The following is a 26,340-nucleotide window of genomic DNA, read 5'->3' as shown; positions in this document are numbered from 1 at the left end:
ACTACTTCCCCTCACTTATGCGTGCGTGTGAGCTTCATGACTCATGGGCTGCGCCTTCTTGCCTCTTTGTATAACACCGAGCACTCTATGGGCACTGTTAACCAATAACACTTCCTGCATTTAGGACGGAAGAATCCCATGCACTGCTACAGGCTGGGGACCGACTGGCTAAGCAGCAGTTCTGCAGAAAAGGACCTGGGGATTACAGTGGACCAGAAGCTGAATATGAGTCAGCAGTGTGCCCTTGTTGCCAAGAAGGCCAACGGTATATTGGGCTGCATTAGTAGGAGCATTTCCAGCAGATCAACGGAAGTGATTATTCCCCTCTATTGGGCACTGGTGAGGCCACACCTGGAGTATTGTGTCCAGTTTTGGTCCCCCCACTACAGAAGGGATGTGGACAAATTGGAGAGAGTCCAGCAGAGGGCAGTGAAAATGATTAGGGGGCTGGGGCACCTGACTTACGAGGAGAGGCTGAGGGAACTGGGCTTGTTTAGTCTGCAGAAGAGAAGAGTGAGGGGGAATTTGATAGTAGCCTTCAACTACCTGAAGGGGGGTTCCAAAGAGGATTGAGCTCGGCTGTTCTCAGTGATGGCAGATGACAGAACAAGAAGCAATGGTCTCAAGTTGCAGTGTGGGAGGTCTAGGTTGGATATTAGGAAACACTATTTCACTAGGAGGGTGGTGAAGCACTGGAATGGGTTACCTAGGGAGGTGGTGGAATCTCCATCCTTAGAGGTTTTTAAGGCCCGGCGTGACAAAGCCGTGGCTGGGATGATTTAGTTGGGGATTGGTCCTGCTTTGAGCAGGGGATTGGACTAGATGACCTCGTGAGGTCTCTTCCAACCCTAATATTCTATGATTCTAATAGCCATAAATACAGCTTTATATTTGACATTGGCCAGATACAAGCATGGACAGTCTCATTAGCTTGAGCACTGGAGTATTTGTTAGACAGATCCCAGTCTTGCCCTTTGGGATTCTTATTATTGTTGATGTTGTTATATCTTCATTCATGTGTATGGTGCGCTTTCAGGCAGAGATCAAGACCGCATGAATTGGCTTCTGCTCCATCATACCTGTCCAGAGTAATTCCGTTAACTTCTGTGGCAATGTGAGTATCTCAGGGCAGAAGGCAGCCCAAGAAGGATGTACAGTTAGTCCAAAAGCACAAGACAAGAACAAAGAGGCCATGGTGCATGAGAGGCTGTGCGGAGGACAGTGATGGAGGGATACTGCTCCCTGGGAGCACAGTTTCTGTTGCAGTGCAGGTGGTAAAAGCCATTTTCAGTGCAGGTTTTTGGCTATAGCTCACTGGTGATTCACCACTGAAAGACTTTGCAGAAGTGAGTTTTCAGAGTCCATGTGAATGAAGAGAGGTGTAATTGTTTGCAGTCTGAGGAAGTTGCCAGTTCCAGGCATACATGAAGCACATAGTATTATTGTGCAGAGACACTGCAGGCTAAAGTGGCTAGCATAATGCCATCTTGTCAAACAGCCATTCATTACCCTTTGTACAATTGCACAACATTCAGTGTAATACTTCCTACTATTACTGTAAATGGGGCTGGGGCCGCGGGGGGTGAAATGATATTAGCTAGGATTGCTTAACTCGAATGCAGCAATTCATTTTCAGTGAGGTAATAGTTCCTGTTTTTTCAAAGGGGTTGACAAAGAGGTCAGATAACTTTCCACAGGACACAGTGAGCCACCCCAGTGCAGATAGCCAGAGCAAGAACTGTATGTGACTTAAATTCCATTTAAGCCCAATTTTGAGTGGGATGTATACAGTGAATTGGTCTCATATTGACCATCTGCACAGGGGCAGTGTTGCTAACTCTCATGATTTTGTTGTGAGTTGCATGATATGTGAGACATTTTTTTCTTAAAGCCTCAGCTCCTGTAATCATATGATTATGTGGGAATCTCAGCTTTCATTTAAAAGGAACTTTCTAGCCCCCATGTGTGTCCAGAAAAAGACTTGAAAATCAGAAGGAAAATAAAAGAACCCCACATTTATTATTTTTAAGCCAATCTCATGATCTTTTGGTGCCTGATTCATGATGTTTGAATGTTTGGAGTTGGCGATACTGGGAATTTCAACCAGCGTGAGTGAACAATTCATTCCAAGTTTCTGCATCTCTCTAAACAGGCCCTCTTTTTTTAAGCTCATGTCCAATTTATCCCTGGTTATTATTATTAATCATACAGAGACAGTGTTTTCTATGGTGAACGTGATTAAGAGAAAAGCAGGACCCTTCACATATGTTTGTTTTTTCATGCGTCTCTCTTTAAATCATAGGCCTGTGCTGGTGTATATAGTATATTTCTGTTAAATATGAAAATTATTTGCTCAAAGTTGAAGCCTTCTTTGTGGGTAGTCTCCAGCTTCTGCTCTCACATTTGCTCCTGAGGTCTGCAGATGCGGATGAAGAAATGATGAGGAAACAAATGTTGTTTGTGAATTTGAATTTTGCTTGCCTAACTCTTTTGTTAACAGGAATCTCCCCCACCCCTTGACCTTCAAGCAAATTTCAGAAGGAGCTCTCCAACAGGGAAGATAAGTCTATCACTTTCAAATATTACTGAATTACGGTCCCCCTCCAAAAAAAAAAGTGATTAACCATGAGGCATAGCATTGGATCTATATTAGGTTTAACGCCAAAGTGCAAGACTTACTTCCTGAATACAAATGTTATCAAAAAAAGCAGACTGAGGAAATGGTCACCACCATGGAAAACAGCAGAACAAACTCTGTGGCTGAGCCTGTTGCAAAACTGCTGCTGTTAGAGGAAGAAAAAACAGATCGCTCCTAGACATGGGTTCCAGAGTAAAACCCCTGAAATGGTCCTGACCTTTGCAACCCCCTCAAACTTCTGGGAAGTTTGGATCTTCATTTGAATTTTGCGGTTTGGGATCAGCTATTATATAATGGAGTGATGCCAGTTTACTCCTGCTGAGGTTTTGGCCCTCATTCTTTCCTCTGCAGGAATAACCTATGGGGCGTTTCAGCTTGCGGAGTTGGCTGTGAACTTTCATGTTTGGCTGGGATGGGGAGAGCAGTGGTTTTCCTCGTGGAAGAAGCTGGAGATCCCACTTGCAGAGCATGTAAATACCCAGAGATCAGGAGGGAATGCAAGGGATTTTCTTGCTTCCGCTCTGCAGCGGCCACTAGTAGAGAGCACAGCTCCCAGAGGAGCCATATGTCCAGGGATTCCTCTGAAAACTTCAGTGTGTAGTTCTGCAGTGCCAAGGGGGAAGCTGAGCTCATCAACACAGGCGCAGGCCATGTCTGGGTCTGCTTGTCTGGCTTTCCCTGGATTTCACATGATGATGATTAGTAATTATGTTTGTTACAGTAGTGCCTCAGGAGCCCCATTGTGCTAGGCGCTGTACAAACATAAAGTAGTAAGCGGTCCCTGACCCTAAAGAGTTGCAATGCAAATAGGCAAAGACAGAGGCTGGGGGAGAGGTCATATTTTCATGCCAAGCCATGTAGTGGCCCAGGTCTCTCAAAACTGGACCGGGTTCCCAGGGAAGGTTTGTGAACTGAATTTCAAGTTAGTGGTGAGTTGTGTGTCATTTCTGATCTCACTGCGAACGTTTCACACATCTTGACTCAATACCCCACATAATGCTCCTGCTCATATAGCCCCACTCCAGAACAGAACTTTAGCCAGGGCTCTGAAGTCAGTCAATGGGATTATTCCCATTCTTCACACTGAACATACACACAAGTGCTTTGCTGGGCCGCAACTAATTCTGAAGCTGGTAAGGATTGTCTACTACTCTGTGTTTGTGCAGTGCCAGCATAACAGGGCCCTATTCTTACTGGCCTTTAAGCGCTACCATAATAATAACCCTGTTAAATAGTCATAACATAGCTATTGCCTGAGCTCTGGGAACAAACAAAGGTTTGGGCTCCTGTAGGAGTAGGAGCAAACTCAGCCCTTATTAAGATGTTCAAGTCAAGGGGCTTCTGATGATTTACCCAAGAGGAAGATCTGGTCAGTTGCTTTCTCAGTTAATTGTTTTCATTCCAGTCCTCCTCAAAAATTGGCCAGTCTGAAAATAGCCATATGAAAATGCAGTAAAGGTGGGCACCTAGAAAGCCATTCAGTTTAAATGAGAGATCAAGGGATATATGCTGTGTGGTTGCAGCTGTATTGATCCCAGGATATTAGCGAGACAAGGTTAATGGGGTAATATCTTTTATTGGACTAACTTCTACTGGTGAGAGAGACAAACTTTTGAGCTATGCAGAGCTCTTCTTCGGGTCTGGGGAAAGGTATTATGGGCTTGTCCACACTAGAAACTTGCATCTGTACAGCTGCAGTGGTTCTGGTGAAAATGCTCCAAGCCAAGAGGAGAGAGCTCTCCTGTTGGCTTAATAACTCCATCTCTGCGAGTGGCGGTAGCTATGTCAGTGGGAGGAGCTCTCCCGCCAACATAGTGCTGTCTACACCAGAGCTTCAGTCTGTATAACTATGTTGCTGAGCGGAGAATTTCACACCCCTGAGCCATGTAGTTATACCAAAGTAATTCTGCAGTGTAGACCTGGGCTAAGAACGTCATAGCTAAACACAAGGCCGAACAAATAGTTTAGCATAAGTAGTTAGCACATATTTTAAGTCCTGATTAACTGAGGGAATAGCTTGCTGGGAAAAAGTAGTCACTACGATTCCTTGAACTGCTTCAAAACAAAATCCTGAAGTGCATTAAGCAGCGAGCTAGACATGGCGCACCAAAACTGCAGTCCTGGCTGTCAGTCAAATTATTAATTATTATAGCCTGTATCTCTTTATCCACCCCCTCCATTGAAACAGCCACCTTTGTAAAGAGCTATTTGACATCAGCCCATTTCTCAGACTGGGAAACTGAGGCTCAGAGAGGTTACGTAACTTGTCCAGCATCACAGAGGGTGCCATCCAGTGGATGCTGAGCACTACTTGAAAAGTGCACCCTCCACTCCTAGGGGTGGGCAGAAGAGGTGGCAATTTTAAGTGATAATAGTACTGTGCAGTCACAAGGCCAGATTCTCAGCTGCTTTTAGCTAGTTGCCTGATTCTCTGCTTCAGCTAGAGCAACCAGGGGACTGCTCTAACTTGCACCTGCTGGCAACTGTCCCTAAAGGGCCATCTGTTACCTGGGAATAGCTGAAGTGTGATATTCATCCTCCACACCTCCACGATGCTTCTCCTCAGCTCTATCCTATCCCCTGTGCAGGGGGCATAGGAACCTGTTATATTGGTTCTACCCCTACTAAAAGCACAGGTTTCTGAGTCAGGGAAGTTTTGGACCGTTTCTTCTCCCTTTGCCCCACTCAGGCAATGCTGCAAGCTAGAGAATCTGGCCTACCTGACACCTTTCCTCCACTGATCTCAAAGTGCTTTGCAATCATTACTGAATTATCCTCACAATATCCGTGTAAGGCTGGGATTATTACACATGTAATTATTTGTCTAAGAACTCCTGGCAGATCAGTGGCACAACTGGGAATAGAATCCATGCCTCTTTACTCCCCCTGGCCTGTGTCAACTCATAGATCCCTTTCTACAGTAACTTCTTCGGCAACAGAAAAGCTACATTCTTGATATTTTGACATTTTCTTTACTTAGCTGCAGCCCTCCTGTAGTCTACCACTAAACTAATGAATAAATAATTATAGTGTCTTTCTAGATCCTTGAAGTTTTTTATTTTAACTTAACGAAAGAGAAAAATCATTAAGGAGTATAGTAATAATGGACCTGCGGAAGCTATCCAAGTGGCGAGCTTGCAGGACTGTCTCAGCATCTAAACAATAGTCCCTTTCTGAGTATATCTGAAAACAGATTACTTCAGGAATCAGACAGGATGCTTCACGACTACAGTCAATGTATATGCTTGCTAGAAACAATTAAATGGACGTGGATGTTTTTAACTGCTATGCATGGCTTCTCAGAGACCAAATATTAAAAATACATTTACTTTTTTTTCTTTGCCTCTGTTTTTGTGTTTTGCTGGGTATATAGTTTTGTATTTAACTTGTTTTATAGTGAAAAAAGCTAATCAGCAGAGGCGATCAGCTTCTCTGGGTTTTTTTTAAAGACGGAAGTGCATCTGAGCAATTATTATAGTAAACTGATCTAAACGTTTGGAAATTAGAACTGAGTCATTTTTAACCATGTCACTGCTTATTCCAGCCCTGATGTTGTAGGTCAGATGCTATCAGGCTATGCTAACATACCTGCATTTTGAATAAGTGGCTTTTGTGGTTACTCAACGACATTATGACATCCTTTCCCAGTGAGCTCTTTTCCAAACACCACCCAGCTGTGACAGGTCTGGGGAAGTGGTCTGAACATGGAATTGGAAGCCAGGAACTCCTGAGTTCTCGTCTGGGCTCTGTGGCTTTGGCTCATTATTTAAATATTGATCCTACTCTGAAGAGCACTGTGATGTTCTATATTCTCTGTATCTCAAAAACTTCCACATCAAGCTTTAAAGTACAAAGGAGATTCCCCACCTCTGCAATTGTTAGTCCTGCAAACTCACCCTGAGTTTTGAAAGTCAAAGCTGGCTTCTCTCCTGCTCATGCTTTACCATCGTTAGTGAAGAATCCATATCATGCTCCCCTAGCATTTTTGGAATTGCAATGCTTAACAGATATAAGAGGCTAACAGCGTATGATAGATTGTAAGATCTTTGTGGGGGCTCATGCCCACCTGTGTGTTTGCACAGTGCCTAGCACAAGGGAGCACTGATCTTGGTTTGCAACCTTTGGTTGCTTGCATAGCACAAATAAGGAATAAGTAATAATTAATAAGTGACATTAAGCAATGTCATTAAGCAAACTTTCATTGAGCTAAACTCCACTAACTCTGAGATTTGTGAGACCACAGTAATAATGTATACCACTTTTCATCTAAAGGTTTCAAAATGCCATGAGGTGGATTATTGTCCCCATTTTACAGATGGGGGAACTGAAGCACAAAGAAATTAAGTGACTTGCCCAAGGTCTCACAAAAAAATCAGTGACAGAGTTGTGAATACCACCCAGCCCTGCTCTCTCCCCATCCTTTGCTTTAATCGCTAGACCATGCTGCAGTTCTTGCACATTCCATTTTCCAGTCAGTGACTGAGCAGATTTTTTTTTCTGTCATCTTCCCATCATGCACCAGGGAAGCACATGTTGACAGGATCAATTGACTCATAGTCTGTTTTCTCTTCTAGGGAGGATCTGCTTTTTCCCCGGTGTCGGTGATTAGTGAGAAGAAAGCTCAGGACCAAGTGGCAGTTCTGGCTAATGAACTTGGATGCCCTTCGTCCAGCAGTGAGGAAATTGTATCCTGCCTCCGCCAGTTGCCTGCCAATGCTCTCAACGATGCACAGACTAGGGTAAGCCATAGCAATATATGTGACTTTGTATTATAACTGAAATGTAGGCTGCATGTACAGAAACTTGCAGGAAGAATTTTTTTAAATGTTGGGCCAGATCCTTAGCTGGTGTAAACTGACATTGACTTCGGTGGAGTTACCCTGATATCCACCAACTGAGGCTTTGGCCCCTTGATACTTATGGCCTGATTCTCATTTAAACTAAGGCTCCTTTGCATCGCTTTGGCAGTGTAAACGTGTCTGGAACTGAGTTTCAGTGATCCCTGTCAGGGTGGGGAATGCCTGACCGAAGTGTAAATGGGAATTAGACCCCTAGTTTCCACGAGAGTTCTCTGCAGAAAAGGCGGCGTGAAAAGATGACTGTGCTTTGCATTTAACTTAACAAAATGTAATTCTTATGAAAGATGCCAAGCTGACAGTCCTGGAGTGTGAAATCCTTCACACCCAGGTAAAGAAGAGACATCAGCAATTCCCAGTCACACCATAGCGTTGGGCCTCACCCCTAACCTAGAAGTAACCAAGCTAGGAACAACAGAGTTGTTTATTCTCTTGGCTCCTCTGCTGAGGCTATCAGCAAGGGCACCAGTTCCTTCCAGTTGTGATTTTGGACTGTGTTACGTGGACACTTACCCCTTATGAGGCCATCAGCTCAATTCATCATTTCAGACAGACAGGCAAACAAGCTGTGGTCAGGTGGGAATGACGGAAAGCGCTTCCTAATCTGGTCCAGCTGCTCACCACTGTAAGGCCCTGTATCTCTTTACCAATCCCTTGGTCTCTAGGAGTGCACATTTCCCATGTAATGGGAGTTTTACCATTGACTTCAATAGCCCCAGAGTGAAGCTAACGCTGAACACTTTTGAAAATCCTGATCATGATTGTACTGTACTATTCTTTGTTCCCTTTCAACACAGCTCCTAGCCATAAGTGGGCCATTTCAGTACTGGGGCCCAGTGGTTGATGGAATCTACCTTCGGGAACCTCTAGCTGCAGCCGTGCAGCATTCTCGACTTAGGAAGGTGGATCTGATCATTGGAAGTGCTCAACAAGACGGGCTGATCAGCAGAGCTAAGGCAATTAAGGTAGACATAGATTTACTGTGCAAAAGAACTATCAACTCTTAAAGCACTTAAGCAAATATTAACAAAGAGGGTCTGTGCTGGCAGGAGAGAGACTTTTTGGCTTTCATAATTCTTGAATTGGACTCCATGCAAATACACCAAAGCATTGTCCTTCATAAAGAAGTCCTGTTTTGACTAGCCAATGGAAATATATATCCTATTTATGCAATAATACTGTAGTTCAGGGAAGGGGCAAAAAGTTGGGAAACAAGGTTGCTTTAGCTTGTATTTTGCATGTGTTTGCATGTATTGTGGGTCTCTCTGAAAAGCACGTAGTATTCATTTCTCCTGTTGTATGTTATTATGTAGCTGATACTTTAATATGGCTGTTGGGTTTCTCTAGAGTAGGGATGGGCCCAAGTCAAACTCCTGCATTTAGACCCTGCTGAACTTTATGGAGGATTCAGAATCTAAACCCAGATATGGGTCCAAAATTCATAGGTTATTCCCCTCTCCAACTCCTATCTTATGTTTTTGCTCATGGATTGTTGCACTGGTTTATTTCCTATATTATTGCTTGTGCTTTTCGGTTTTGTGAATACTCCCCTTTCTTATAAGGATGTTTCCAAATTAGAACTGCCCATGAATAGGAATAGCATCTGAGGATACATGAGCTAGGATAAAAATGAAAAGGGTTATCAATTCTCAAGCATCAGGGCACAAACTGATCATCCACTGGGGACAATTATCTAGCATTACACAAATAGTCCTACTATGGGGTGTTCTACTTTCCTCTGCAGCATCTGGCATTGGCCGCGTTGGAGACAGAATACTGGACCCGGTGGTTAAATAGTTCCTTTATCTAATGGAAATTCCTCTGTTCTTATAGCCTGTTGAAATGATAGAACAAACCATCCAGCCTGTCCCTTTCAGCTTTCTCTTCATTACCCTGCTATGTAATTAACACATGCATTCAAGAGCGAGATACATTCGTGCCCCATAATGCCAAACTCCCTTTAAACTAGTGATTTTTGTTTACAAGTGAGCAGACTTCCTGGAGACATTCTCTCCCTCTCTCATTGTCTGTTTCTCTCTCTCCATATTTACTTCAGTGACCATTTATGCAAGAGTATCAGTGCAAAGCAGTATATACAGAAGGACTGGAGTATTCTTCACTAATTGTCCAGAACATCAAGCAAAAACGTACAGTGGGCTCAATAGTGGAGCATAACCACTGAGTTAATGGGAGTTTGGGTTGTGTACGAAATGGAGAAATGGGCTCAGCAGTGCTACTGGCTGGGAGTCTTTAGAATATCTGCTCTGACCTCCTGTGTTACCCAAGGCAACAGAACTTCAAATAATGTAACTCTTACTAACATTGCTATAGTGCTCGACCATAATGATCCAAAACACTGATGCTTGCTACCATGGGGCCCAGAGATAAAGTCCATTCTGGCCATTAATGCTGGATACCAACATATTTTTAGTAAGGAATCTAAAACAGCAGGAAAGTTTTCATGTGAGATTTAAAGAAAGCAGGAATGGGAGGAAGGGCTCTTGAGACACAAAGGATTAAACTTTACACTTGTGCAGAGAGCCAGACACTACTTAATTTCCACTTTGAAGAGAGAGGCTAGTCCAGTGGTTAGGTCACTAGGTTAGAGCTTTGGAGACCTGGGTTCAAGTAACTACTTTGCCACAAACTTCCTGCATGACCTATGGCACGTCATTTAATCTTACTCTGTGCCTTAGCCCCGATCTGTAAAATGGGGATAATAGCACTGCCCTACCTCACAGAGGTGTGGTGAGGATAAACACATTAAAGATTATGAGGTGCTTAGATACTGTGGTACTGAGGGGCCATATAAGTACCTGAAGCCTGGTCTGCGCTAGAAATTAAGTTGGTTTACCAACGTTGCTCAGAGATGTGAAAAACCCACAGCTCTGAGCGGCATCGTTAAGCTGACCTTACCTCCACCATAGACAGCACTAGGTTGACGGAAGAATTCTTTCGTCGACCTGGTTACCGCTTCTTGGGGAAGTGGATTCCCTACGTTGACAGAAGAACCCCTTTCGTTGGTGTAGATAGTGTTTATACAGCTGTGCCACTGTAGCATTTCAAGTGTAGACTAGCTCCAAAAGACAGAGACCACAAAACAGGGCTTTAAGTGGAACAAGGTCTGTTGCTGTCTGTCTGCAAAGGGGTGAATTTCACCCATTGTGAAACAGTGCAAGAAAAGGGTAAACCCCAGTGCTGCCCAATAGCTGGTTGTGTAACATAAGAGATTTGTACATTCAGAAATAACAACAAAGGATTTGACAGGAATCTCCTGAAAGCGTGTGTTACAACAATTCTGAACAGAGACAAAATGACTGCTTTGGTTCCCTTCAGGATATTTTTGCTTTTGCTTTGATATCGTGTTTTCCTTTTGAATCCTTTAAAAATGACTTTAAAAAGGCCAGGGTCAAGGATGAAACAGCAACCACTGGAGTCAGCCCATAATGATCCCTGTGTTGTGACAGGGGAATGAACCTTGGTAACCTTGGCCCAGGTCATGTGGGTGGGGCCAGGAAATGAAGTCCCCTGTGTGTTTACCACCCCTTTTGTGCATCATGCCTTAATTATAAACAGTGAGTGAAATCCCACTGTGTTGTCTAACAGAAGATTATGCGGCAAACCAGAGTGTTAATAAGGGAGACAGCTGGAAGCTGCCAGATTTTTCTGAGGTTTAGAATTTTTCTCTTTCCTGTTAAGTACTTACACAGAACTTGGACTTCTGAGATGAGAATTTGGAAAGTCCTTGTAATTCCTCACTGCTAGTAGTAGTAATAATTCCAGTAGTGCCAAGGAAGCCCAACCAAGCACCAGGGCCTCAGTGTGCTAATCACTGTACAGGTATGTAACAAAGACAGTTCTGCCCCAGTGAGCTCACATTCTCCATGTTAGACAGGCTGCATTTCAGTCCTTCCCTTTCATCTCCTTTGCCTCTTAATAACTGCTGATTTATTCTCATTTGCTCTGGCTTTGTTTCTGCCTTCTCATGTCCTTAGTTTCTTTCAAATAGGTTCCAGCCTATCTTGCAGGCATCAGGATACCTTACTGAAGAGCTGCTGCAAAGCTTTCTAATTTCACACTCAGTATCTCAGCTCTGATGCGTTCACTGCTGCAAAATCATAGCATGTCCTCTATCTCCGAACAGAGGACAAACTGTTCATACTGTTTCTTACAGCCAGCGCCCAAAGTGCTATGCTGCCTCACAGCCATGATCACCTGCATGGAATCAAAACCTGGTGACAAAATCCAGCACAGGCAACAAAATCATCTAGTGGCATCAGTAGATCCTAGCGTGTGTCTAGGGTGACCAGACAGCAAATGTGAAAAATTGGGACAGGGGTGGGGGGTAATAGGAGCCTATATAAGAAAAAGACCCCAAAATTGGGAATGTCCCTATAAAATCGGGACATCTGGTCACCCTACGTGTGTCTGTCTGTGTGTTGAGGGTGAGCAGTGTCAGCCTGTTCCCCTCCTTCTGGAGTATGTCATGAGGAGGCCTTGTCATGCTGTCCTGCTTCCCTCTTCCTCCTCCTGCATCAGAGGGATCTGATAGAGCCCTTCCCACTTCCCCCCTTCTCCTGTATCAGATGGAGGATGAGAATTAGTAGTGGCCTGCACTCTTTGTAATGGATGGAAGGGGGTTATCATTGTGTCCTGCTGCCTTCATATTCTAACCCGGTTGGGAAAGTGATGTAATGAGTATGGTTCTGCTTCAGACCTTCTCTCTGACCTTGGGCAAGTCACTTCATCTATCCTGTGCCTCAGTCCCCTACCTGTAAAATGGGGTTAATACTTCCCTTCCTCACAGGAGTGTTGAAAGGAGAAAATCCACAGTGCTTGTGAGGTGCTCAGACAGTATGCGAAGTACCTAGATAAGTACCTAGAGAGAAATAGCTGTGTCAGAGGATCCTGGAAAGAGTGAAGCTGGTAAGAGCTTGCTCTTCCATTTACTACAGAATAACTGCTTCCATCATAGCCAGCTGCAGACAGGGGGTGCATAAAAATATATGCCCTGTTGGCTGGGTCTTCCAGCTGTTGGAACTGTTATGGATCACAGTAAAATCTAGTGTCAGAAGCCACGAGAGAGACCAGTTAGTTCCATACCGGCTAAACGTTTGTTTGATTAACATCTCTTTAAGAGCTGTGTTCCTTTCAGGTGGTCATTTATAGTAGCAACTGAACATGAAAATTCTTGCCCAGCGGATGCTGAGTTCGACCTCATGAATCTGACTGTCTGCTGACATTAACAAAGATATTTATTTGCATGAGCTGAAGCAGATATATTACTGATTGGAATGCTTTAAACTTCTCCCCAGGGCAGTTGTCAGAGGCTATGTCTATGCTGGCGCACATATTCGGTTACTTGACTGTATATACCGGAGTGGCCAAACTGTGGCTTGTGAGCCGCATGCGGCTCTTTCGCAGCTAAAGTGCAGCTTGCAGAGCCCCCCACGACACCCTCCCATTCGCCACCTACCAGACTTGGGCAGTGGGGAGCTTGGGATCTCTCCTTTGCAGCAGGGTGGTGGGGTAGGGGCTTCTGCCCAGTGGGGAGGTGGGTCTAGGGGCTTCAGCCCTATGGGGCACACCTGCTGGGGCTCAGAGCTTCAGCAGGAGCAGGGCTGAAGCCCTGAGCTCCCGCAGGTGCCTCCCACGGGGCAGAAGTCCCAAGCCCCAGGAGGCACACCCCAGCTCTCGAACTTCTGAAGATTGTCGTAGGTGGCTTGGAGGCTCAGTAAGTTTGTCCACCCGAATATATATGCTCATGCGTGTTCCCTGTATCCAGGCCGAATGTCCCCATATGCTGTGCTGGACATACATATAATGCTGTGTACATGTGCATCCCCACCTCCAAGTGGCTGCTGTCGCTACAGAACGTTAGCGCTACTATTTCAGAGGTGGTATCCCGGGGTTCTGTGCATCACAGGGGAACGCTCTAGGGCAGTGGTGGGCAACCTGCGGCCCATCCAGTAATCTGATTGTGGGCCGCTAGACATTTTGCTGACACTGACTGTCCTCAGGCACGGCCCCCTGCAGCTCCCACTGGCCACAGTTCTCGGTTCCCGGCCGGGAGCTGTGGGAAGCGGCAGCCAGCACGTCCACCGCAATCAGATTACCCTGATGAGCCGTATGCGGCCCGCAGGCCACAGGTTGCCCACCACTGCTCTAAGAACCACTTTGTTGTGTGTTGTTGGTACTGTCCCATACCTTTCCCAGTGGCAGTTCCTGATCATGCCTGCCCCACCTAATTGGGTGGAAGACATGGACTGATGGGATGATGATGTGGTTCTGCTCCTGTTCCTTATCACAGGACAGACATTTATGCAGTGGAGTAGGTGATCACAAGATGCTGGATGGGATTTGGGAAGAACTTTCTGACATGTCAAAGATGGCTGACCTGGAGGGTGAATGACAGTTCATTCACTCCCATGGTAGAGATATGATAATGCTGGTGTTGCCACAGTTGCCCATGATTGGACTGTTGCTTGTGGTGCAAGAGAACATGCATTGTTTTGGAAACCCGGGATGATGAGCAGTGACTTCAGAACTTCCAAACGAGGAAATCACACCTCATGGAGCTGTGTGAGGAGCTTGCACCAAACCTCCAATGCCAGAACATTCGACTCAGGAAACTGGGTGATTATTGCCCTGTGGAAGCTGGCAGCACCAGCTGTAGGTCCACTGCAAACCATTTCAGGGTTGGAAAATCCATTGTCGGGGTCATGTTTGTGCAGGTTTGTAATGCTATTAACACTGATCTACCCACAGGTGGCTGCCATAAGAAAAGTTCCAGAAATAATAGCTGAATTTGAGAAGATGGGGCTTCCAAACTGTGCAGGGGCCATTGATGGCACTCATATCCCAGTACTTTGCCCACCAAAAGGGGCCAAGTGGTTGTGAACCAAAAAGTTTATTATTCACTCATTCTGCAAGGCTTAGTGGACCACCGAGGCAGATTCATTAATACCAACACAGGAAAGGTTCATGACACTATGGTGCTGAGAAGATTGGGATTGTTCTTGAAGGGGGAAAGAAGGCCCATTATTCCCCAGAAACTATATGGTTCTCTACAGTGTATCTGTGCCAGCTTTTGTTTTGGCATTACCACTCCTAAGTTGGCTCACGAAACCATACCCCAGCATCAATGGGAATTCACTTACAGAATCAGTAGCTGTAGAATGGTCATGGAGTGTGTGTTTGGTAGGCTGAACTCTTGTTTGCAGTGCCTGTGCCCCTGTCTGGATGCCAATGTGACAAATGCTGTTCATATAATCATTGTCTGCTGCACTCTCCCTAACATTTGGGAGGGTAAAGGGGAGTGCTTCCATCCTGAGTGGGCACAGCACAAGTCTGGTTTACAAACCCTGTACAGGCAGCTGGATCCCGTCCACATGGGAGGGAAATCATGTACACAGGCAAGGGAAATCAGGGATTCCAAATGTGCACACTTCTCAGAACAGCACAGGGGCAGAGGGGGGTACTTTTTGAGGGTTTAGTTCCCCTGTAGCTGAAGGTCATTAGCTAATCCACAGATATTCACTTTATATCCGAGGCTCATTTTTGCTGATCAGATGCGGATACAAATTTTGTATTCATGCAGAACTCTAGACACCTTCACACCATAGGTGCTTGAACTAGGGGTGCAGGAGGAGCTGATGCACCCCCTTGCTTGAAGTGGTTTCCATCATATCCAGGGTTTGCAGTTTGATTCAATGGCCCTCAGCACCTCCACTATAAAAATTGTTCCAGCGCCCCTGCTTCTCACCCTGTGCAACTGCTGAAGAGCATGAGGGGACATGGGCACGCACTTTTGGGGGTTGCACAGCTTTGTGAGGGTTTTCTTCCCCTGTAGTTGAAGGTTGTCAGCTATTCCTTCCTGTGACTACTCACACATTACAGATAATTCTAACAAGGCACCTCCCCTGGGTTAACACCTTTTGGGTTAGATTTGTGCTGCCAGGGGGGTGGCCGAGTTGTCATGTGGACATTGTGCAATGCTTTTGCCCTAACTGTTCACACTTCTCTACAAACCTGTTACCAAGTGCACTCAATCTCTAAGAATCTTACACCTACATTTGTTTTGCAGGAGTGTGCGTGTGCTCATTCATTTTTATCCATTTTTTGTCAGCATTGCTAACTGCACTGAAAGGCTATTATGGATAATCACTAATAAGGTTGAAACTCGTCAAGGATTTGCGGCGCGGGTCGGGGGGGGGGACAGCTGTTTAATCACTGATGCCTCTGTTGTTACTTGAATTATGTTTTGTTTTTCTGCATGTGAACCAAGCCGTGTTTATCTCCCCATTTTCTGGGTTAGAGACAAGGTGGGTGAGATAATATCTTTTATTGGACCAACTTCTGTTGGTGATTATCTCATCTACCTTGTCTCTCTGATGTCCTGGGACGGACACAGCTACATCAACACTGCACACATTTTCTGTGTTGTGAGTTCTGGTACTGTCAAGGTTCCTCCCCCACTCTGAACTCTAGGGTACAGATGTGGGGACCTGCATGAAAACCTCCTAAGCTTACTTTTACCAGCTTAGGTTAAAACTTCCCCAAGGTACAAATTAATTTTATCTTTTGTCCTTGGAATAACCACTGCCACCACCAAACTCTGGCTGGGTTTACTGGGAAACGTAGTTTGGACACATCTTTCCCCCCAAAATCCTCCCAACCCTTGCACCCCACTTCCTGGGAAAGGTTTGGTAAAAATCCTCACCAATTTGCATAGGTGACCACAGACCCAAACCCTTGGATCTGAGAACAATGAAAAAGCATTCAGTTTTCTTACAAGAAGACTTTTAATAGAAATAGAAGTAAATAGGAGTAAAGGAATCACCCCTGTAAAATCAGGATGGTAGGTACCTTACAGGGTAATTAGATTCAAAACATAGAGAATCCCTCTAGGCAAAACCTTAAGTTACAAAAAAGACACACAGACAGAAATAGTCATTCTATTCAGCACAATTCTTTTCTCAGCCATTTAAAGAAATCATAATCTAACGCATACCTAGCTAGATTACTTACTAAAAGTTCTAAGACTCCATTCCTGGTCTATCCCCGGCAAAGCAGCATACTGACAGAGAGCCACAGACCCTTTGTTTCTCTCCCTCCTCCCAGCTTTTGAAAGTATCTTGTCTCCTCATTGGTCATTTTGGTCAGGTGCCAGCGAGGTTACCTTTAGCTTCTTAACCCTTTACAGGTGAGAGGATTTTTCCTCTGGCCAGGAGGGATTTAAAGGGGTTTACCCTTCCCTTTATATTTATGACAGGTACGTTTAGAACTAGCAGTGCTTTCTGTGAGCACGTGTCATAAATATAACGGGAAGGGTAACCACCTTTCTGTAGACAGAACTATAAAATCCCTCCTGGACAGAGGCAAAACCCCTTCACCTGTAAAGGGTTAAGAAGCTAAAGGTAACCTCCCTGGCACCTGACCAAAATGACCAATGAGGAGACAAGTTACTTTCAAAGCTGGAGGGGGAGGGGAAACAAAGGGTCTGTCTGTCTGTGTGATGCTTTTGCAGGGAACAGAACAGGAATGGAGTATTAAAACTTGTTAGTAAGTAATCTAGCTAGAAATGCATTAGATTTCCTTTTGTTAAAATGGCTGGTAAATAAGTTGTGCTGAATGGAATGTATATTCCTGTTTTTGTGTCTTTTTGTAACTTAAGGTTTTGCCTAGAGGGATTCTCTCTGTTTTGAATCTGATTACCCTGTAAGGTATTTACCATCCTGATTTTACAGAGGTGATTCTTTTACTTTTTCTTTAATTAAAATTCTTCTTTTAAGATCCTGATTGTTTTTTCATTGTTCTTAAGATCCAAGGGTTTGGGTTTGTGTTCACCTATGCAAATTGGTGAGGATTTTTATCAAGCCTTCCCAGGAAAGGGGGTGGCTTGGGGGGATATTTTGGGGGAAAGACGTCTCCAAGTGGGCTCTTTCCCTGTTCTTTGTTTAACACGGTTGGTGGTGGCAGCATAGGGTTCAAGAACAAGGCAAAGTTTGTACCTTGAGGAAGTTTTTAACCTAAGCTGGTAAGAATCAGCTTAGGGGGGTTTTCATGCCGGTCCCCACATCTGTACCCTAGAGTTCAGAGTGGGGAAGGAACCTTGACAGCACATAACTGCACTGTCCCCATCCCTCCCATGTATCCTTGGGACTTCAGATATTTCTTAATCCGGAGCGTGTCTTCACATACAGTGAAACTGTACCACTTCAGCGCTTCAGTGAAGACACTACTAGAGCTGCTCCCGTTAGCATAGTTACTCCACAGATTTATAAGGCACTCAGATACTGTGGTAATGGGGGCCATATAAATACCCGAGGCCTGGTCTGCACTAGAAATTACGTTGGTTTACCTACGTTGCTCAGGGATGTGGAAAACCCACAGCTCTGAGCAGCATAGTTAAGCTGACCTTACCCCAGTGTGGACAGCACTAGGTCAATGGAAGAATTTCTCTGTCAACCTAGCTACCGCATCTTGGGGAAATGAATTCCCTACGCTGATGGAAACAACTCTCCTGTCAGCGTAGGTAGGTAGTGTTTACGCTGTGCCACTGTAGCATTTCAAGTATAGACAAGCCCTAAAATAGATAAGAGACCTCAAAATAGGGCTTAAGTGGAACAAGGCCTTTGCTGTTTGTGAATTTCACCCATTATGAGACAGTGCAAAAAAAAAAAGGGTAAACCGCAGTGCTTCCCCTATAGCAGGTGTTATAACATAGGATATTTGTACATGTCAGCCCTTGGGAAATATTTATCACAGAGTTCTGTACCCCAGACAGTACTGAGAATGTGTAGGTCATGGTTCTCAACCTGTTTACCACTGAGCCACTTATGCAGCTCTCTGTGTGTTACGTGGGCTGCATCTACACAATACATATACTACCTGTGTGGCCTTGAGGATGTCACATAGGCCGCAGCTGAGTGCTGACTGGGTCACGGGTTGAGAACCACTGGTGTAGATCTACAGAATCTGGTGGTGGGGGTGGTATTTGTAATCTTTCCACTAGTGCCCACAATGCTTTCCAATCATAAAAGGAGGCATGGTCCTTACTCTGAAGAGCTCACAATGTAAGGGCTAGATTTTGACTAGTCCCAGCAAGGCTGCACAGAGCAATATACAGAAATAAGGTCTCCCCCCAGTGCACTGGTTCAGCCCTGTCAGGGATACCTCGATCAAGGTTGGGGTATTTGGTGGGAGAGCAGAGGCTTTGCACCTGATATTTCCTTCCCCTCCTTTTTAGTAAGTTGTTGAGGAAATGGTGGAGACGAGGTGGAGCCATGGCTCCATCCCCCCCAGGCACTGGCCAGAGGTGGTTGAAGTAACCTAATATCTCCCTCAAGCAGAGAAAGTCTGAACAAGATCCAATGGCTGGAAGTTAAAGCCGGACAAATTCAGATTAGAAATAAGGCACACATTTTTAACAGTGGGGGGTGAATAACCATTGGAACAGACTACCAAGGGAAGTGGTGGATTCCACATCTATTGAAGTCTTCAGATCAAGACTCGGATGCCTTTTGGATGATATGCTTTAGTCAAACGTAAGTTATTGAGCTCAATAAAGGGGAAACTGAGTGAAAATCTACTGCCTGTGATACACAGGAGTTAGCTCCTCATACCTACGTCTGTCAGTGGTGTGAAAAAAAACACATCCCTGACTGAAATAGCTGTGCTGACCTGACCGCTAGTGTCGATGCAGCTACATCGATGAAAGAAAGCTTCCATCAGTGTAGCCGCTGTCACGTGCGGGAGTGTAAACTGTCTCTATGCTTCAGGGTTATGCCATCATAGCTACTGCAAATGTAGCTATGCCAGTATAGTCCCTGTAGTGTAGACGTACCCTCAGACGAGATGACCTAAGATCCTTTCTGGTCTTAAAGACGTGTGTGTGTGTGTGTGTGTGTGTACACACACAGTGTCTTTAGTACACAGTAGACAGTACATGTATTGCAAGGAGAGATGCGTAGCCATTGTGAGAGTTGGGATTCTGTTTAGTTGGTGGACTAAGGTTTTGGCTTTTTCTGTCTTTTTCTCTGCTGGTACACCCACCCTAGTACAGACCCAGGCTGTCATGCACAGCCAGGAAACGGGGTGGGTGGATGGAAAGTTAGCGATATTATGCATTTATCCCATATATGCAGTCTGAGCTGTGCAGGCAGTCCCGTACACCCACAGCACCTGCAGTCAGCGGGGCTTCTCAAGAGCACAGGACCCCACCTGCATGGAACCCATTGCAGGAGTTAGTCACTGTAATGACCTCAGGGGAAAAACCTGCTATTAAGCTCCATCTATTATGAGAATTGACTCTTTAATTCCAACTCTTTATTTTGTCTCTTAACTAGCCTGAATCCATGACAGGGTTGTGCTGAGACTCTCACCTTTTGGCTAGCAAGTTTTCTTAATAGTCTCCTGTGAGGGACTTAGTCAAAAGCCATTTGAAAAACTAAAATCACTATATACATTGTTTACCCTTATCCACTCTGTTTGAAAGTTAACTCTTAACGCTATTCTAACACGTTGGAGAGGTACCATTTAGCCTTACAGAAGATGTGATGGTTTGTCTCTACATATGCTACTCAGTTAGGTGCTTTATAATATACTGGGCCAAATTCACTGGCATACTAGAATTTTGCTTCCACAATGAAAGAAACTGTAAACTCAGGGTAACAGTCAGTTAAGCCATGTTTATGACTGCTTCTTGTCACCAGAACAGTGCAAAGCAACACACCACTGAATCTGGCCCATTGTTTTTAATGATTTTCTTACCTAGTTTTTTTTATAATACTGAAGAAAGGCCCATAAGGTTATAATTCCTGAGCTTGGTAAACCTTAGCTCTGAAAGAGTTTGTAGAATGTAGATTATTTGACATAGGCTGCAGTTCTTTCTATCTATCTGCTACTGTCTATTATGTTAAGCCCTCTTTGGAAAATATTTCCTATTAGAGCTGACTGAAAATTTTCAAGTGGAAAATTGTTCGCTGGAATATGCTGAGCTGATGAAATCAAAATGTTTTGTGGGAATGTATCAACTTCACTGAAATTTTCACTGAGAAATTATTTAAAAGTTTCATTTCAATAAGGCCGAGCATTTGATTTTGACTTTATCATTCGGATTCTTTATAATATAATATAATATAATATAATATAGTCAAAATAAAATATTTTGGAATATTTGGTTTTGTGGAAAATTCAACTTTTCAAATCAGGACAAAACCAAATTTCAAAATCTCAGAATTTCAAAGGAGACAGAAATTCCATTTTTCAGCCAGCTCTGTTCCCATGGTGATAGCTGACTCACAAGACCCTAGTGACTCAATTTTATGATCTGACTGCTGAGCAAGGGCACCAAAATTCTTAGGACATTTTTGTGGTGACAAAAATTGTAAGCCAAGCACTATAAAGTGTTCTTCTAAGCGAATGAGCCTGATGTTTCATTGTTCCCTTAGCATCTGTGGCAATTGTTGAATAATATAATGTGTCCATCACTAAATAGAAAATTAAAACATGGAATAAGGGCTGGATCATGCAAGGTGTTCAGCAATTAGCAGGACTGAGCACTATCCATAAAAGATTATCCTCTTTACCCCACTCCTCCCTTTCTAAATTGCTCAAATCCATCAGCACCAATTCTTCAATGAAAGATGCCACCAGATCATTAGAAATGCAGTGATGCAGCCAGCCCCTAAAGACCTGATCTTCCATGGAAGTGAATAGAAAGACAGCTACTGATTTCACTGGGCTTTGAATCAGTTCCATAGTGATAATGTTTCAGTTTCTTGCCGAAAAATGTGCACTTATATACACCATTAATTCTCACTCAGTGAAATGGAAACAAATTAGATGACAGATCTCCTAAAAATAAGAGGAAAAAAAAGGGAAAGAAACCAAGCTGCACTGAAATTGTGCAACAAACAGGGCACATTACCACTCTGTCACTTTTCTTTGTGTTTTATCCCATCACCTAGCCATTATCTAAGGGCCTTTCAGATCCCATGATAACGGTCATTGAAAACTGGACTGGAAAGAACACTAGAATGAGTAGTAAAGACCATCCTATGATGGCAACAGGGGATGGATTTTGTGACTTGAGACTTTTTTTCCCATCTCTAATTTCTGTGAATCTATTGGAAAAGCAATTATTCCTTCTATACCTTTTGGTACATTCTATGCAGGGTGGTGGAAAGATTTTTTTGTGGTGTTTGATGAAAACCAGACGCAGGTCAACAAAATAAAATATTCCGTATAAGTATCCATAGTAATTTGACTGGGAAGATTTAGATCCGTCTTGTTTCAGGAGGGCCAGCCATGATGACAAAGACAGCTTATTAGATGTTTCTATCTGGAATGTTTTAAAAATATCTTACCAAATTTCAACCCCCATGCACCTGTGCAAGTGTCTCCTGCAGAGAGGAAATCTCGATTCAAGCTTTTCAAGAAGTCACTCTGTTTCCAAACCTGGAATCAATTCTGCCATTTAAAAACAGAATGTGAAAGATCTAAAAGGATAACAGATAACATCCCCAAATAACAGAGATATAAAAAGCCTCCAGGACTTGTCGGCTCCATCAAGAACAGGGGCGGGAAACTGGGCATGGCATGAGACAGCTCTCTGCATGCCGATCTCTGGATTCCCATGGAAACAGGAGTCTTTTTGCCTTGGCCCTGTCTCCTCCACTCCTCCTTACTCCTTACACAGAGTGCCCGGAGAGGGGCATCTTTGCGTGACAACAGCAGGGGTTGGAGACAGCACTCTGCTTTCCCATGGGAGTTCAGAGGTATGAAGAGTGCTGTCTCCCTGTGTGATTCTGCGGGGGGTGGTTTGAGCCTATGTACAGGACATTCTGTGAAATGTTTAACTTTTGTTTATTAAAAAAACCCTGATTTTGCTCTTAGAAATTTGAAGAAAGTCAAGGAAGAGCCAATAGCAAAACAGCCTTTTATCAGGCTCTGCAGAATTCCCTTGGAGGAGAGGACTCTAATTCCTTCATTGAAGATGCAGCTGCCTGGTACTATTCCCTCCAGCACTCGACTGCAGATTATGCATCATTTTCCCGGGCTTTGGAGAATGCCACACGGTAAGAAATTCATTTTAGGATTCTGTGGTGTGATTTGGGGTTAAACAGGTTTGGGTTTTCATCATTGTCAGATACACACTTAGATACTATGGTGGTGAGGACCTTACAAGCACCTGCATAGAGAGATGGGAAAAGGGAGGCTTTAGGATCTGGATTTCATAGTAGGGTGGCTGTTTGGGGTTCTTTTTTCTTTTTCTTTCTGTTTATTTTAAATCTTCTAATAGCCATGTGCTGTTAGTAAAAGGAGGGAGATTAAATGGTCTTGGTGCCCTTTTGAAAATAGGTTTTCCACATCAGGTGCATTTTGGAGTAAAAAAAATATTAAGACCAAAAAGGTTACTGGACAGTATTTGTCTAGGGTACCCTTTGCTATTAAAGATGATTTGGTTGCAAGAAGGGATTTTCTCACCCAGGTGATCCTCATCAGAGTATGACAGTTCCTGGGCCATATTTTTCAAAGATAGGTTACTGACGTTAGCCGCCAGCATGCACAATTAGATATCTAAATAACTGGCCTGATTTTCAGGGGTTCTGAGCACCTTACAGCAGCTCCTGAAGGAACTAGACAAGTCCAAAAACTTTGAAAACCAGTAACTTTTATTTAGGTGGCTGAGTGTGGATTTAGATGCCTACTACATTCAGAGAGTCAGACTTCAAAATGTTGGCCTGTGCACTCAGATGTATGTTATCAAAGTATAAAAATATAGCTTATCCCTTCTGGCAAGCTCTCCACAAATGGCTCTCCTATGGAAAACAATGGGATCTGCATACACAGAAGACTTGCAGGTTTGGGCATTAACTAATTATCACACCACCTCTGTGTATTATTGATCCCATTTCACAGACAGCTAAACTAAGGCAGAGAAAGCCTTTGAGCTTGATGCTTCATTTCCTGGCACCTTGTGTAGTCATTTACACCAGTGCACAGTGACTGTAAAATGCCAGTCTCCTAAATTAGAGCACTAACTACTTCCTGGCTCCCTCCATGTACCTTCTCCTCCACTGCACCCATGCAAAGGTGGCTAAAATCTGGCCCTTTCGTGTTATTTGGAATAGATTAGAAAACGCTCCTCTTTGCAAAATCTACTCTTTGCTATCTTTGGTTAGCATACAGATTTGTTGTGAAGATTTCTCCTCATTCCCAAGTAGATGTATTTAGCGGTGGGTTAGTTTAACGTGCTATGTCATTGTCAATGTGAAGACCCGTCTGTTTCACACTTGCTTTTACAGGAGCCCTTGCAGCTGCAGTGTTTTGATTTCCAATGTCTGTGCTACATAGTATGGTACTCCACTTGTGTCACTCTGCATACCACCGGAGGCATGCTTTCCTTTTCAGTAGCCTGTCAGCCTTCATTTGCATTGCAGGCCACTGCCTCGGGAGAGGGAGCTGAAAGTGAGCCAAGGTTAATTTAGAAAATCTGATCCAAGAATCCAATGAATGAATGTGTTTGGGAATGGCCTCTGGGTGGGCCTGGTGTGCCTGTGCATTGCGGCCCAGGGGAAAACAAACAAGGAGCAGATGGAAGGCTGCAGTTTGTTTCTTGAAATGATATTTGGAGTTTTTTTATCAAGAATACCACTATACTGGCTTTTCCTGCCATGTCCATCCATCTGTCATATTTATGGGGTGCCAATCACTGTAGTGTCTACGTACAACTTATTCCAGTATGGATCTTAGTACTAAACATGCTAAAAAACTTGGGGAGAATTATGATAACTTGTGGGAATGCAGCATGGAAATTCTGGTATAGGTAAATCGGTCACTCATAAGAAGCACCACCTCTCAGCCCATGTGATGGCTACTTCAACAAGGAGCCATTATAATAATCAAACTTGGAACTTCCTTTCTGTCACGTCTTTCATCCGAGGCCTGCCTCAAAATGTGCTATATATAGGGCCCCACCAAATTCATGGCCAGGAAAAATGTGTCATGGACCATGAAATCTGGTCTCCCCCTGTGAAATCTGGTCTTTTGGGTGCTTTTACACTATACTATACAGATGTCACGGGGAGACCAGCGTTTCTCAAATTGTGAGTCTTGACCCAAAAGGGAGTTGCAGGGGGCCTCAAGGTTATTTTAGGGAGGTTGCGGTATTGCCACCCTTACTTCTGCGCTGCCGTCAAAGCGTCGCAGCTGGAGACTGATGGCTGTTGGCCGGGAGCCCAGCTCTGAAGGCAGTGCTGTCGCCAGGGAGTGGCGGCTGATGACTGAGGGCCCAGTGCTGCGGACAGCAGTGTAGAAGGAAGGGTGGCAAAACCATACCATGCCATCCTTACTTCTGCGCTGCTGCTGGAAGTGACTCTCCTTTCAGAGCTGGGCTCCCGGCCAGCAGCCGCTGCCCTCCAGCCACCCAGCTCGGAAGGCAGCGCCGCTGCCAGCAGCAGCAGTGCAGAAGTAAGGGTAGCAGTACCACAACTCCCCCTACAATAACCTTGTGGCCCCCCTCCCCTCACACTTCCATTTTGGGTCAGGATCCCTACAATTACAACACCATGACATTTCAGATTTAAATAGCTGAAATCATGAAATTTGCAATTTAAAAAATCCTATGACTGTGAAATTGACTAAAATGGACCCTGAATTTGGTAGGGCCCTAGCTATAAACACTAAACAAGCCCCAGAGCACCCACCGTCCGGGGCGGGAGGGGATATTATTACCCACATTTATCAGATGAGTAAATTGATTCACAGAGATAAGTGAGTTGCGGAAACTCATATAGTGAGTAAGTAGAAGGTCCCGTAACAGAACCCAGGTCACCAAAATTCTAGTCCCTGGTTCTAACCACTAGGGTGGAAGTGTTTACTCCAGGCTATGGCAGACATTTCAGAGAGGAGAAGGTGGTTATATGTACCTTATAAATACTGAAGACAGCTAGATAGGGAGGAAGAAATGTTTAAAAAATAATTGGGTAAATATATAAACCCAGACCAGTTTCATGTTACGGGGCTATAATTTTTCTGTCAAGTTCTAGTGGGGTCACAGACCATGAGAAAGAAGCCTAAGTGGTTAAGTTGTAACCCAGATGCCCTATGTATTATGATGTAGGAGTATTTCTGGGGTTTGGTTTTGGTTTTAATTTGCTTTGGGAGTGTTCTTAGATCTCTTTTCCAGCTTTAAATTGTTTCATCATTTTTTTCTATACAGTATTTTCTGAGCTATAAGAAGGTACACAAACCCACACATACTCTCCATGTTATTTGTCTCTATTCTTAAAATACACAAGGAAACTTTTTTTTCAATTATCCAAGCTTCTTCTGCGCCTAGAATCCTAACAGGTGTTTGCAGAGATACAAAGGGTTTAAAGTGTTGTAGTGTCTCATTTTTGTTGTTTAAAATTTTCCGAAAATATTTTACTCCTTTCCCTGCTCCACCTGCACAGAATTTAGTTTTTAACGGTCCGTTGATTTCAGAATCCTCCTCCAGAACTAATGGTCTCCAAGTGGTGTAGCTTCTGATATTTCAAAATATCTGATAAAACCTCATGCTTACAGGTTTATGAAGAATAGCAGCTTTAGTTTTTAATGGGTGTTGCCTGCCGTTACTCCTACAGAGAGTTGTGATCAGTCAGCCCGTGTCTTTGTGGTCTCTGAGCTGAGGTTCTGTGAACTTAAAATAAATTCTGGTGAACTAAAATAGCTGCCCCAGGGAGGGGCCATGTAGTTGAAATGCTTAAATAAAGAAATGAATTGTGTTCCTCTTACATTATTCTTTCCCCTCACCGCTCGCTCATGGCAGTTCCTAGAAAAGCTCTATGTAGCAAA

At 44.1% G+C, this 26,340-nt stretch overlaps 2 protein-coding genes across 2 annotated transcripts in view; one reads left to right on the top strand and one right to left on the bottom strand.

Annotated features, from left to right (window-relative positions):
- SLA (Src like adaptor) overlaps window positions 1-11,284 on the bottom strand; it is a 46,735-nt gene extending 35,451 nt beyond the window's left edge. Inside the window, exon 1 of the mRNA XM_074943820.1 lies at window positions 11,201-11,284. The gene's annotated coding sequence lies outside the window, so the exon portion shown is untranslated. The remainder of the gene's footprint in view (window positions 1-11,200) is intronic.
- The window catches only part of TG (thyroglobulin), a 214,543-nt gene that overhangs the window by 164,501 nt on the left and 23,702 nt on the right, over window positions 1-26,340 (top strand). Inside the window, exons 42-44 of the mRNA XM_074942893.1 lie at window positions 7,213-7,377; window positions 8,292-8,459; window positions 22,396-22,577. Coding sequence (XP_074798994.1) covers window positions 7,213-7,377; window positions 8,292-8,459; window positions 22,396-22,577 — 515 coding nt within the window. The remainder of the gene's footprint in view (window positions 1-7,212; window positions 7,378-8,291; window positions 8,460-22,395; window positions 22,578-26,340) is intronic.

Source organism: Natator depressus, chromosome 2 (assembly GCF_965152275.1).
Source record: "Natator depressus isolate rNatDep1 chromosome 2, rNatDep2.hap1, whole genome shotgun sequence".
Lineage (NCBI taxonomy): Eukaryota > Metazoa > Chordata > Testudines > Cheloniidae > Natator > Natator depressus.
This window is presented reverse-complemented; position numbering and strand designations above follow the sequence as displayed.